A 15179-nucleotide genomic window follows, 5' to 3' on the forward strand; every position below is an offset into this window, starting at 1 on the left:
CGTATTATGGCCCCAACTGTACTCACTGGAATGTTCAGAAGCTTAGATATGCGCCTGTAACCAATGCCATCGTTATGTTTTGCAACAATTAGTTTGCGATCGGCGGCACGGTGGCCGACTGATTAGAGCGTCAGCCTCACAGTTCTGAGGACTCGGGTTCAATCCCGAGTGCCCTGCGATTGGCTGGCAACCAGTTCAGTTCAGTACCCCGCCTCCTGCTCGATGACAGCTGGGATAGGCTCCAGCACGCCCGCGACCCTAGTGAGGAGAAGCGGCTCAGAAAATGGATGGATGGATGGATGGATAGTTTGCGATCATCTTGAGACAGCTCTCTGTTCTTATCAATCTTGAGATGTGTCTTGACTCACACCTTGGCAATGAGACCTTTTTGTCGGCCATCAGTTAGCACTGAAACAGCTGATATTCATTTGCACTGACAAGAGACTGGATTGCTGTTTGATTATTGATAGATTTGAGGTGTTGTCTTGGCTTTCCATGGCTTTTTGCACCTCCCTTTCTTCACATGTTCAATACTTTTTCCCTGTGTCATTTCACATTTTTACTTAATTTCTGATCTTATTTGTTCTACCTGCTTAGTAAATATGGATTACTTGGGTTGTTCCCAACATCTGGTGAGATTTTCAGGTCAATAGCACCTTTGGAAGTATATTTAGTGAGAAAAATGGTGACGTGTTAAACACTTATTTCAGCCGCTGTATATGAATATGAATTTAAACTACGTACAATGTGTATGCATCTCACCCGAAGCCAGAGCAGAACCTGAAGAAGAGGAAGAAGCCGTAGCTCTGAGCAAAGCACGACAAGAAGGAGAAGATTAGGTCGATGGACAGCACGTAGATCAGGCACTTCCTGCGCCCCATCTTGTCGCACAGACCGCCCCACACTAGTGCACCCACCATCATGGCCACGTACACCAGCAAGCCTAAAGGACAAAGGTACACCACGCGCTACTCATTGTGACATATACAGTATACTCACTGGCCACAATATGAGATACACCTACACTACAAGTAGATAAGATGAATGAATACAAACATTTTGTATTTCAGAAGACAATCATGCTTACTTTTGATTGACAGCATATTGAGAGCTGTGTCTATTACTTTGGTTACTTTATCAAGCTAAGAGTGGATAAATATTTCAAACGCTGCAAAATACACCCACAACAGAAAAAAATAACTTTTTAAAAAATAACATGAATTTAATATTGATATAATGTAATAATAGAAAATAGCAATACAAAATGTATTATTCACTTAATTTCTTTCTGTCCAGGAGTTCCATGACTTTAATAATTAAATTGAACCAGGAAAGAATATGAATAATAAAATGTCATGTCAAAATGTAAAAATGTCAGACATAGAAATAAATACTTACTGTATATAAATAAATGTAATTAAATAAAAAGTAAATAAAATTACGGACAAACTAATTTAATAAATTATTGTAACAATTATTTCAATATTTATTTTAAATTAATTCATTTTTAACATGAAATAAATGAATACATAAAAATAAGATAAATAAATAATTGAAGAAACGCAATTTCAAATTGAATTTAAACTAAATCTAAATTAGGTTCAGATTAAATCTTTAACAGTTTAAATTAAATTTAAATAAATTCTATTTATTTTGTCTAATTTTTATGTTTATGTTTTATGTTTTATGTTATGACAACGATGAATTTTAATAACATAAAATAACAAGACAATATAAATGAAAATACATTATCATAAATTATGTTGAATTTTATGTATTTGTATTGTATTTATTCATAAAGAATTTTTCCATCCATCCATCCATTTTCTGATCCGCTTCTGCTCACTTGGGTCGCGGGCGTGCTGGAGCCTATCCCAGCTGTCATCGGGCAGGAGGCGGGGTACACCCTGAACTGGTTGCCAGCCAATCGCAGGGCACATAGAAACAAACAACCATTCGCACTCACAGTCATGCCTACGGGCAATTTAGAGTCTCCAATTAATGCATGTTTTTGGGATGTGGGAGGAAACCGGAGTGCCCGGAGAAAGCCCACGCAGGCACGGGGAGAACATGCAAACTCCGCACAGGCGGGTCCAGGTATTGAATCAATTAGACGTTATAAAAAATGAACAGATTTTTAACAACAGTGTAAGACACACTAACTTTGAGTACAATAATAAATTAGGAAAATCTCTTGCGAACCAACTTAAGCATCATAAAGAAAAAATCATTAATTACAGCCTTTCAAGATTCAAATGGCAACTGTACACAGTCACCATAGAAATAAATGAGATATTTTACAATTATTATAGCAGTTTATATGCATCTTTGAACAACCCAGACCAAAAAGAAATTGAAACTTTTATTAAGGATCTAAACATATGCAACAATTATAATCAAATAAGAATTTTTGTAATTTATATTTCAATGTTGTTTTTATGTTATACTATTTCAGCCCATTTTATTTAAATACGTCCCTGACTGTGTTGCTCAAAAGTGAACATTATTAGCTTTGTACTCATTAGATTGTGTCACTTTACCTTATATGGCTTGTGAGTGTCCGGCAATAGAAATACATCTCACGACCACCGAGAGGCACCCTTCCCACTTCTATGAGAATAATAGAAGTGCCCGTTTGATTTCTTTATATATGTTTTTAGAGACTGACTTCACGTTGATGCCAGCGATCAAGATGGATGAATATTCATGCAGCTGGAATAAGAAATAAAGGTCAGCGTCGTAAAACGTTGAAGTCGGCTCCTGGCAAATGTTATTCTGCTGCCATTAAGGATGTGTTAATGGCACTGCCTCGGTCAGCAGGTGTTCAAGTCCAGTTGAGCCATTTCTGTACAGCTTTGTACAACGACCCGCCGCGCTTTCCATTAGATGCAAACCATTATGAACTTGCTCCTTATGTCTCGAGGGGATTGAATAGACCTCCTAGTCATCCGTGCCTCCCAACCTGCTCTGTTTTACTATCCGGCCCTAAACACAGCATGACCATAAACGGCTTAACGGCACGTGGAGTTGTCGTCTGCACCTTCCCTGTGGATTAGTGGCCTGACGCTCTTAGCACGCCTCCTTCTATGTAACACATCGTGCAAGTTCTCCCCTAAAGCAGAGGCGTTAAGCAAAGAAGGAAGTGCCCTTAAATGACCGATCTTGCAGTCTTTTGTTTTATATTGAATACAGAGCAGTGATTCAATGTGAAAACAATTACACAATCCTTCCGGGGCTCTAAGTTGTTTCCTTGATGGTTTTGTGATCAAGACTGTATGGATTCTGCCTAGCAACGCAGAAAGCCCAAGATCGGGGGTGTGAAAGCTAACCAACCAATTAACTAACTAACCTACCATCCAACCAACCACCATTATCCCAACTGACCAACTAACTAGCCCACGAGACAAGCAAACAATCTATGACCATATAACTACCAACCAGCCAATTACCTTAATAACATTTTGATGCTTGGTGGACTAACTAGCGGACCACCCAAACCAACCACCCACCTGACAGATAGACCGACAGACTGACCGACCAATTAAACAACTAACCATCTAACCAACCAATGGACTAAGTCACTAACTGTGATCAAAACATAACCTCGAGCCTGACACTTTTGCGTTTTAACACCTGTCGAACATAAGAATCCATTTGATGATAAAAGTCAAGTATTAAAACACGTTTCTACTTGGATTGTCCTTCCAATCCTTCTGGTTAAGAGCAAAGAAAAGGTCCAGTTCAGAAATGATTATGTGGTCCATTAAGAGGAAGAAGCAAATAATTTTTATTCTGAATCCCATCTGTGCCCCCATTCGAGGAACATGAGTGTGAATCAAAGTGGATCATTCTGTAGATCTGTTTCATATTCTCAGCGCCAACGGCCTGACGCTCCCCTCTGGCTCTGCACAAACAAGACGCCGCCAACTCATTTACGCCGGGGCCTTCCTCCCGCTCTACCCATCAGAGGCTCGAAGCGTGTCTGACAGCATAGCGCCGGCCTCTGCCACTGCAGAAACATGTTCTGTATTTGACCGGGAAAAAAAAAAACGCACACACACACCCACACACGGCAGGATGCAATCACCACCCGCGTCCTCATCCATCTCCCACACTACAGTATCCCTGAAGCTGGTTGTTAAGATGAAATGATGTACAGTCTAGGTCTGCAACAGGCTGCTGAAACTAGATGAGAGGCTTTCATTTGCTCTTGCAGGAGGAGGAACAGATGTTATTTCCCTGTGATTTTGACCCGAGCTGCATACTGATTCCAAGCCCCTCTTCCACTACCCTTCACAAGAGAAACAGTACTCTTCTGTCTCTTGTTAGAAAGCAACGGGACTGAGCACTGTTGCAAATGGCAAAAAACGCCCCCCAAATAATTGTCTATATTATTAGTTTAAATCAATCAACTAAAATCCCAAACCACTTGAAAATACATTTCCAGATTTTAAACAAGTGAGACACAGAATGGTTGCCACGGCCCCCCAAGCCAAGTAATTGGCATATACTGTATAAAGCATCAAATATTGTTTTGTACATCGATAATATATTTATAATATATAATGTGCCTGTGGATGAAAAAGCAAAGCTTGTGACCAAAATGTACGCAAACGGCACGTACCTCGCTGGGTACGTTCAAATGAATGGAGTCAGCCAGACTCCTTTCAAATATCCACACTCTCGCTTTTATTCCCACCCACGTCCACTCTCTTTAGCAACCCGTTTCTTCCTTAACTATTAATCTAGATTTTTATGGTTTAAGAAATGTAATAAAGTACAATATACTTTCTATACAGCATCAAATGTCTAAATAGGCTCGCTATTCAGGGCATCCATATATCAAATAGCTCAATGTGCAGGGGTGTGTCGGCAACTCTTATTTTTATGCAATAAACCAGTCCAATCGGGTTCAACCGCATTGCGCAGTGTGCAGCAGGCCTTAGGTTCTCAGTTGAGGTGTATCTCTTCAATATATTTCCTTCACATAAATTACTACCTTCCTATTAGTAATGGCTTTAGCGTCATCTTGCGGCATCTTAGGGCCTTGTAAAAAGAGCACAAAATGGGAAATATACGGAGGTTCGCTGTATTTTATTTTGAAAAAATGCATCGAAGTCTGCATGTATGTAGTCCTAGTAACTCGTAAAAATACCAATTTTCAAGCAATAATGAGACCGCCAGCGTTTGTTCGCTTGAACTTTTTAAAAGCCACTCAGCAGAGCAAAAATACGTATGGTAAAGACTGTCTGATAATTTATTTTGCTTACTACGCAGTTTAAACTAAACTCCTCCCCGACATTGTAATACAAAGATTTTAGTCAGTCGAGATTACTACAATTACTACTTCGCTATTAGCCTGCTTTCGTACCATCTTGTGGCATCTTAAAGCATTATTGTTGCACAGTCAAAAGGTCAACCATTAATCCAAAAGTCGGCCGAAAACAGGTTGTGATCTTGGATCTCCATTTAAATTTAGCCTGTTTTAAACCTTTGGTGCCACTGTAGTCCTTCATATCAGGGAATGCATGTCCATTTATATTGACATGTTGTTTAGTTAGTTGGTTGGACAGACAGACGAACGGATGGGTCGTCGGTCGGTCAGTTAATTTGTTACTCTTAAATGGGTAAGGATGGCGCAAGGGGTGGGGGTCTAACCAACCAACCAACCAATTAACTAATGAAGCAACCATCCTGATACTACCTTTCTTTCCTGGGTCAACCCCCCATTTATTGTCATCTGATACATTTCACACAAAACACAAGCCGTGAATTACCAGCATTGATGGTCAGTGTGAAAGGGATTATTTATGCTCTCAAACTTCTTGGGATGTATTTTAACCTCTGATGGTTCTTTCTCCGCCACTTACCCAGCAAGCCCTTGTCTGAGTTGGATATACACATGTCTTTCTCAGCACTGGGCATGACAAAGCCCACCACGAACCCATCCACACCGTCAGCCATCAGTGCCAGGCCCAGGACCACGAAGAGCATCCACTGGAAGCGACCATGTCCGCAGTCCTCCATGATGGTCTCATACTGCTCGGGCAGGTTGTCCTCATCGTAGTCTTCCTGTTGGGCGGCCAGCCGGGCCTTTCTCTTGGCCTCCTGGCGCGCCGCCCGCCGGGCCTCCTTGATCTCGTCCGGATGCGGCACGCCTTGGTACTCGCCCTCATACATCTGCTCATCCTCGTCAGCACCCTCGGTGGCATCACTGGCGGCATCCTCATCCTGGGGCGGGTATTCCGTCTGGTAAGGGTATCCGTCCTGACCGCCGCCGTCGTCCCCTTGGCTGTACGTGTACTCGCCCGCTTCAGTCACCTGCTGGTTGATGTTGTTCTGATAGGGGTCATTCATAGTTTCTTCCGGACTTCCTGGTGCTGAGCTAGCAGGCTTGCAGGTTTCTGGTGCTCCGAGACGTCCTGGTCTGCTCCAAGTCCTCAGCGGCAGTGACGACACACTCTGACCTTCGCAGGTTCAACCTAAAACATAATAAACATGTTGCCATCCTGATTACAATTTCAAAGGACCCCAAGAATGCAATAAGTGAACAATAGTGGAATGCAATACTGCAAGATGTAAATACAGGGCCAGTATCGCTGATAACAAGAACCTCAATATATATATATATATATATATAGTCTGAGAAGCAAACAAAATCTCCCGCAGTGCGCAGGGGATCATGTGAGATGAGCATGCACACTGCAGGAAATATAACTGAGCAGCACGCCACTGAGCAGCGCTCTAAACTTAACGAGTGGAATCCGCAAAGGTTGAATCAAGGCATCTGGATTGTTCTTGTTTGTTGAAGACATTGGGGAGTGTCCTGTGAATCTTAAATCAGACGTATGGACGCATTTTGATTTGCAGAAATAAAAAAATAGCAATAAGAAAACATGAGGGTCATGCAATAAACTGTTTGCTGACCGCCACCGACGACAAGTCGTGGAAAATAAGAAATATGAAAAGCCACACTCAACTAAAATCAAGCAAGCGAGGCCAAACATCAATTGGTGAGCATTTCAACCAGGTTTTCCTCATAATAGAATCATCGAGAGCTAAAAGGTTGGTAAACAAACTAAACGCTAACGCCAATACTATACTAAGAAACAAAGACCAAGGTAATGAAAGAGAGCATTGAGCAGGCATACTGTAGAGTGTCTCACTCATGACAGATGGTAACTTGGTCATCGCGTCTCAGAGCTACGTAACCACTACGTCATACATCGTGACGAGTGACAAATATATTGAGAACATTTGAGCATTACATATTTTGTGTTCAATTACAATAAGATTTTTACTTTTTCTATGTTGTTATTTCCATGTGCAATTTAGAGTCTTCAATCAACCTACCATGCATGTTTTTGGGATGTGGGAGGAAACCGGAGTACCCGGAGAAAACCCACACAGGCACTCCACACAGGCGAGTGGAGAGAGTTGTAAACCCATCCATCCATCCATTTTCAACACCGCCTATCCTGGTTAGGGTCGCAGGACGCCGGAGCCTATCCCAGCTGACTTCGGGCGAAAGGCGGACTACACCCTGAACTGGTCGCCAGTCAGTCGCAGGGCACACATAGACACGGCCAACCATTCGCACTCACGTTCACACCGTCACTGAGTGGGAACTGAACCCACGCTGCCTGCACCAAAGTCAGGCGAGTGTACCACTACACCATCAGTGACAGTTGTAAACCCAGGTCCTCCAAACTGTGAGGCTGATTTGGAAACCATTTATTATTATTATTATCCATCCATCCATTTTCTGAGCCGCTTCTCCTCACTAGGGTCGCGGGCGTGCTGGAGCTTATCCCAGCTGTCATCGGGCAGGAGGCGGGGTACACCCTGAACTGGTTGCCAGCCAATCGCAGGGCACATAGAAACAAACAACCATTCGCACTCACAGTCACACCTACGGGCAATCTAGAGTCTCCAATTCATGCATGTTTTTGGGATGTGGGAGGAAACCGGAGTGCCCGGAGAAAACCCACGCAGGCACGGGGAGAACATGCAAACTCCACACAGTCGGGGAAGGGGATTGAACCCGGGTCCTCAGAACTGTGAGGCTGACGCTCTAACCAGTCGTCCACCGTGCCGCTATTATTATTATTATTATTATTATTATTATCTGTTATAATGTTTATTGTTTGTCTATTATATCCAGGGTTGGGAGGGTTTCTTAAAGATGTATTCTGATAGTTACGAGTTACCTGTTAAAAAATGTATTCAGTCACGTAATACAAGTACCACAATTTTAAAGTAACTGTAACTTGATTACTTTCAATTACTTTTGGATTATTCCAACACCAAATATGACAAATTCAATATCAATAAAATATATAGAGATATATATTTCTGTGTTCTGTAAATGTTTAATATGGCTGTTTTTTGAATGTGGGAGCAGGAGGAACACGGAGCACCAGGGATTCAAATCCAAAACCTCAGACCTGCCTTTGCAGGTAGCGGTAGTATCTTAAGAACTGCTAACTCTGGAAAAGGTTGGGGCTCAAAATCAACGGCCGGTCTCTTCCCCCATTAAAATCTCACTTGGAGATAGGGTGAGAAGCTTGGTCATCCGGGAGGGGCTCAGAGTAGAACCGCTGCTGCGCCGCATTGAGAGGAGCCAGATTTGGTGGCTCGGGCATCTGATTAGAATGCCTCCTGGACGCCTCCCTGGTGAGGTGTTCTGGGTACGTCCCACAGGGAGGAGACCCCGGGGATGACCCAGGACATTCTGGAGAGACTACAACGCTCGGCTGGCCTGGGAACACCTCGGGATCCCCTCCGAAGAGCTGGACGAAACGACTGGCGAAAGGGGAGTTTGGGCCTCCCTGCTAAGACTACAGACCCCGCGATCTGACCTCGGATAAGTGGAGTCAAATGTATGGATGGTTGGATGTACCTGCAATCTGATTACGTTACCAGTTTGTATTCTGATTACCTAATCCCATTACATGTATTCTGTTACTTCACAAGCCTGATTATATGCATAATTCATTTTACCTGGTACATTTTCAAGAAACAAAGGAAATTTCACCTGCACTGCCCAATAACCGGTACTTACAGTATGTCACAGTCACACTGGTTGAGTTTTTGGCTAAAAAGTTACTGAATCGGGTCACTGATGGTGTAGTGGTACACTCGCCCGACTTTGCTGCGGGCAGTATGGGTTCAGTTCAGTGACTCAGTGACCATTCGCACTCACATTCACACCGTCACTCAGTGATGGTGTGAATGTGAGTGCGAATGGTTGTCTGTGTCTGTATGTGCCCTGCGACTGACTGGCGACTTGACTTGACCCGAACAGGATAAGCGGTCTTGAGAATGGATGAAGTTACTGAATCGATTTCCAAACACTGAATCATTTCAATCTCGTCCTTGAATCAAATTGGCAACCACGAATCATGATATGAATCGAATCTCTGCCAAAATGTATCGTTACACCCCTAGTAAAAACCCGTTAAGAACCACTAACACTTAACATTAATCGTTCTTTATGGGCGTGTACAGTATAGTGGCAAATACGAACTCAGTGTTGCGCAACATAGTGCAGTATGAGTACAACATTCCGCAACATGCTCAGTGTTATACGATAGTCTTCCATTTCTTGACATTAAAAAGTGTGTTTTAATAAGTTTAAGTGTGTTTTACTAAGTTTAAATGGAATTAAAATGTGTGGGAGGGGTGAAAGGATAAAAAATTAGAACTATCTATCATTTTCCCCTTATGGGTCTGGACCATATCCCCTGCGATAAACTTGAGTTAATTGTATACAGGGATAATTATTAAACAGTTGAATATAATATCCATCCATTTTCTGTACAACTTATCCTCATTAGGGTAGCAGTGCCCTGGAGCCTATCGCAGCTAACTTTGGGTGAGCGACAGGGTACACGCTGAAATGGTCACCAGCCAATCGCAGGGGACACGGAGAGACGACCATTTACATTCACATTCACACCTAAGGACAATTTAAATAGAGTATTCAGTTAACCTACCATGCACGTTTTTGGAATGTGAGAGGAAATCGGGGTACCCGGAGAAAACTCACGTAGACACAGCGAGAACAATAAAACTCCATGCAGCAAGGCCGGAGCCCAGATTTGAACCCACAACCTTTGATCTGTGAATTACTCAGTAACTTCTACAGATCCACAGTGGAAAGCATCCTGCCCAACTACGTCACTGTATGGTATGGGAACTATACCATAAAGGACAGGAAGGCTCTCCGGCATGTCATTGAAACTGCACAACACATTTGTGGAGTAGCCTTCATAACACTACACCACATTTACAACAGTCGTGCCACCTCCACGTCATCAGACTCCTTAACGAATGACAGCACAATCTGTGAACCACATTTTTCATTTGTAATCCTGTTTACTTGAATGCTTAACACTTTGCAATCCCTCTGAAACCTGCAATACTTGAAGTCGAATTTGTACATCTTTGCACATTATATAGGTATTTTTTTCTTTATCTTCAATATTAAATGTTTTTCTTTTTTCAAATACTTTTATTTTCTTCGTGTAAGTGCAGGGAGACGAGCAAAGTCAGAATTTCATTGCTCGGTGCTACCATTCTGTTTTCACTGTGCATACGACAATAAACATCAGAAAACATCAGATCAACAACAATCTTAAAGCTTGTATCTGCAATACAACTCACCTTCGCATTTCACCTTTGTCATTAAAATTAAATGTAAATAATAAAAATATATAAATTAACTGAAATATAAAAACATCTATAGTAAATAAACAAAATAAAAGTATTTTTATATATTGCTATTAAGAGAGGTTAACTTTGTTTTGCACTTTAAAAATGCATATCCAACGCAACTCACCCTCACATTTTACCTTTATCATTAAAATGCATACTTATAATAAAATATATACCTTACATTACAATAATAAAATATCTATATTTAAAGTAAAAAACAAAAAAAACAAAAAAACGTAAAATAAAATAAAAAGAAATGTAACTTTTATTGTACATTTTTCTACACTTTCGATTTCGCCTTGGTCATTATTTTATTCAAATGACAATAATTAAATAAAAATGTACTATATATAATACCTACAAATATATAAATAAAAAAGATACAATCGTGATAAATGGTTGTATAATTTATTTGTGTTAATATAAACAATGGTTAACTTTTAGTGCAAACTTGTCCAGTTCATGAGGGTTTCATGATGGCAACTGTTTAACCCTGGTACGGATAATTTTTCAAAAATAATTTTCCCATCGGGGAAAGGTTCCGCCACCATTGTGGAGTGATATTTTATTTAATTTAAGCCTAATTAAAGGCTTTTAAAATAGGCATTTATTTAGCAACTACAATAATAAAATGGCTACTGTTCATGTATTTTTATATGTTAAAGACTAAAAACTCCAACGCAGTCTCTCTTAATATGTCAATTTCCTAAAATAATTTTTTATTTTTTTGACCCATCGAAAAAAACACTATGACATCTCCAGAAGTGGTTTTACGTGTGAGTAAAATAATAGTTGACTATAATCTCATCTGACCTTAGCGAGTTAAAGGACAAATGTCAGTGGTGTCCACTCACCTGTCAAACTCATTTAACTGGTAATAATGACCTAAATGTCACTCACACTGATGGAATTGTGCTGTAATGTCCATACCTTTAGTACTAAATGTGTAAGGGTGTATCCATCAGGATGCATAAGTGACATTTTAGTCCTGATCAAAGTAAAATGGAGGCTTAGCTGGGCCACAACCTGGACCTCAGCTTGTAGATTTTATTGTACTGGAATACAACAATACTGATTAATGAGCACTCCCTTTGTTAGATAGGTAAAATAAAGTTAATCATAAAGTTTTCTTACCAGACAGGGCCTTCCTTTAAACCACATCTGAGCAAAAGATAAAGGTCCAAGGGGCATTTTCAAACATCCAAAACTGACATGTCAGTTTATCCTGAGACCGTGATGCAGTCAAGCCTGAGGGATTAGGATTCAACCTCACGATATAATACCCCCCAGCCCATCCCCACCCTGCCTCAACCGGGATCATCCCCACAGGAGCCTGACCCCTTCCCTGCATGGATTGGAATGGTCCTGTCTGTGACACGCTGCCCAAACTGCTGAGATCTCTTATTAAAAGGTCTCTGGACACCAGTAGCTGGCTCATTATGATTCTCTGTGTGTGCACTTTTTGCATTGTCATCTATGTATCTGTAGTTAAAAACTAATGTAGAATTAAGTAGAGCAGAGACCTCCACCAAGGCAGAATTTTTTTCCGTACGTCCATCTGACTCTGATCCTTCTATTTCACAGCAAGAACACGATATGTTTTTAATTATGTTCCAAAACCTAACCTTAACCCCTACTCTAAACCTAACACTACTGATAATCTTAACCCCTACACTAAACCTAACCTCAGCCCTATTGCTTGATTATTTTGACTACCTATCAGATTTCACCCATCAGACTTTCATTGGTGGAGCCTAAAACAGACACGACCTGCCAGTCCTTACAAAATGTGATACACCATAATATTGTCTTATTAAAAAGTCAGAGCTAAACCCACCACAAAATTTATTCTTACCATAAAATAATTTGCTGCGATTGAAAAAAAAATTGTCGTCCCATAGGCAGCGACTATAGCTCATCCGATACGGGATTGCAAAATTCCTTGCTTAAAACATCCATCCATTTTCTGAGCCGCTTCTCCTCACTAGGGTCGCGGGCGTGCTGGAGCCTATCCCAGCTGTCATCGGGCAGGAGGCGGGGTACACCCTGAACTGGTTGCCAGCCAATCGCCGGGCACATAGAAACAAACAACCATTCGCACTCACAGTCATGCCTACGGCCAATTTTGAGTCTCCAATTAATGCATGTTTTTGGGATGTGGGAGGAAACCGGAGTTCCCGGAGAAAACCCACACAGGCACGGGGAGAACATGCAAACTCCACACAGGCGGGGCCGGGGATTGAACCCGGGTCCTCAGAACTGTGAGACTGACGCTCTAACCAGTCGGTCACCGTGCCGCTGCTTAAAACAGTTTTTTAATTATAATTTTAAAAAGAATTTGTCTGTTAATCCTGTATTGCTTTTATTCCTTCTATTTATGTCTTGTTTTTAAAAAAAATGTTTTTTGCCAGAAAGGGCTTCAAAAAAGGAGGAATAAAGAATGTTGACCTATGCCAGCTGCACATTTTTTTGTGCCTCGCCCTTTGACCTAACCCTAATGGTAACCCTTAACCTAACCAGTCATTTTAACCACAACCCTTAACCCCAATCTTAACTAACAACCACGGCCCTAAACCTAACCACTAATTCTAGCCTATGGTCCAAACACAAGACAAACCAAAACCCACCCTAACCACTAACACTACATCTATTTAGTTATTCATACAATGTCAATGCAAGAACATAATCAGTTTTGAATGACATCTGTCCTTTGATGAAACATGAACTTGTCTGACATCTGAAATGATAACAATTCATGTCATTGGACATACATCGATGAACCACCCCCTCTAGTAGGTGATTTGGTACAGTCTGCAATGGGACATCATTCCAGAGAGTAGAAGCACAAAGCTCCCAATAATCCCGAGGTCAGATAATTCCGGTGCAAAGAGGATTAGCTCCACCCCAGTAAAGCTATTGGCTAAATTTAGCCCAGCCACGTTTACTCGCCTTCATAAAGCCCCGCCCTCATCTCCCCTCCTCGCTTCTTGCGTGAGTTTGTCATGGCCCAAATTTATCATATTTCTAATCTCACATGTGGCTAATATGAATTGAACCCAATGCGTCACCATGACGGATGGATGGAAGTGTGGATGCTTCACTTCAAAATGTCCTTCACTTGTCGTGCACTGACTAGTGGAACACACTGGGATTATAATCTAAAGGGATGGAGTGAGGGTTCCACGAATGGCAATAACATGAAATCCAAAAGACAAAATGGACTGGAATTACTTTAAATATAAAGGTGCATCTCAATAAATTAGATAATTGTTGAAAGGTTCAGGCAGGGCAGCACGGTGGACGACTGGTTAGAGCGTCAGCCTCACAGTTCTGAGGACCAGGGTTCAATCCCCGGCCCCGCCTGCGTGGGTTTTTCCGGGCACTCCGGTTTCCTCCCACATCCCAAAAACATGCATTAATTGGAGACTCTAAATTGCCCTTAGGTGTGTCTGTGAGTGCGAATGGTCATTTGTTAGTATGTGCCCTGTGATTGGCTTGCAACCAGTTCAGGGCGTACCCCGCCTCCTGCCCGATGACTCCTTGGATAGGCTCTAGCACGCCCGCGACCCTAGTGAGGAGAAGCGGCTCAGAAAATGGATGGATGGATGGTTCAGGCAGCACAGTGGCCGACTGGTTAGATCTTCCTCACAGTTCCGAGGACCCGGTTCAAATCCAGCCTCGCCTGTGGGGCGTTTGCATGCTCTCCCCGTGCCCGCGTGGGTTTTCTCTGGGTGCTGCGGTTTCCTCCCACATTCCAAAAACATGCATGGTAGGTTAATTGAAGACTCTAAATTGCCCGTAGGTGTGAATGTGACTACGAATGATTGTTTGTTTCTATGTGCGCTGTGACTGACTGGCGACCAATTCAGGGTGTACCCCGCCTCTCGCTCAAAGATAGCTGGGATAGGCGCCAGCACACCCGCGACCCTACTTAGGGAAAGCGGTTCAGAAAATGGATGGATGAATAGAAAAGTTGATTTATTTCAGTAGTTCAGTTCAAAAAGTGAAACTCATATACACTATTATATAAATTCATGATACACATACGTGTATGAATATACTTTAGAGACGGTCAATTCTTACCTAATTTTTATTTTATATAAAAAAATGTTTTGATTGTTTCTTATGTAATTCGGTATTCTAATTTCTTGAGATGGTGAATTTTGGGTTTACGTTATTTTACAATTCTAAAATTGTGAAATATTTCATGATGGAATGAATGTATATAATTCATGCATTTCGCTTTTAGAATAGAACTGCTAAAATTTACCACAATATCACAATTGTTTTAGATGCACCTGGGCATGCTTTGTATTTTTAGTGGGTGTTTTTATTTTTAGAATGTATTGTTTACTAAGTACTAAATAGTCAACACTTGGAGCTTTTGTTTTAAATGAAAAGTGCTTTATAAGTTAAATTCCTATTTTATAATTAATTATAAAACTTGATTTGTGTGCAGT

General features: G+C 41.4%; 1 protein-coding gene across 2 annotated transcripts in view; it reads right to left on the bottom strand.

Moving 5' to 3' along the window:
* sv2ba (synaptic vesicle glycoprotein 2Ba) overlaps nucleotides 1-12006 on the bottom strand; it is a 31446-nt gene extending 19440 nt beyond the window's left edge. The window contains exons 1-4 of one of the 2 annotated variants that reach the window (XM_061765449.1): nucleotides 11854-12006; nucleotides 5871-6482; nucleotides 918-943; nucleotides 763-806 (exon numbers count right to left, since the gene is read on the bottom strand). In XM_061765449.1, coding sequence (XP_061621433.1) covers nucleotides 763-806; nucleotides 918-943; nucleotides 5871-6357 — 557 coding nt within the window. In that variant the 5' untranslated portion in view covers nucleotides 6358-6482; nucleotides 11854-12006. Of the gene's footprint in view, nucleotides 1-762; nucleotides 944-5870; nucleotides 6483-11853 lie in introns of both variants that reach the window. The other variant, XM_061765448.1, reaches the window with a different exon arrangement.
* Nucleotides 12007-15179: the final 3173 nt, after the last annotated feature.

Source organism: Phyllopteryx taeniolatus, chromosome 2, assembly GCF_024500385.1.
Source record: "Phyllopteryx taeniolatus isolate TA_2022b chromosome 2, UOR_Ptae_1.2, whole genome shotgun sequence".
Taxonomy (NCBI): Eukaryota; Metazoa; Chordata; class Actinopteri; order Syngnathiformes; family Syngnathidae; genus Phyllopteryx; species Phyllopteryx taeniolatus.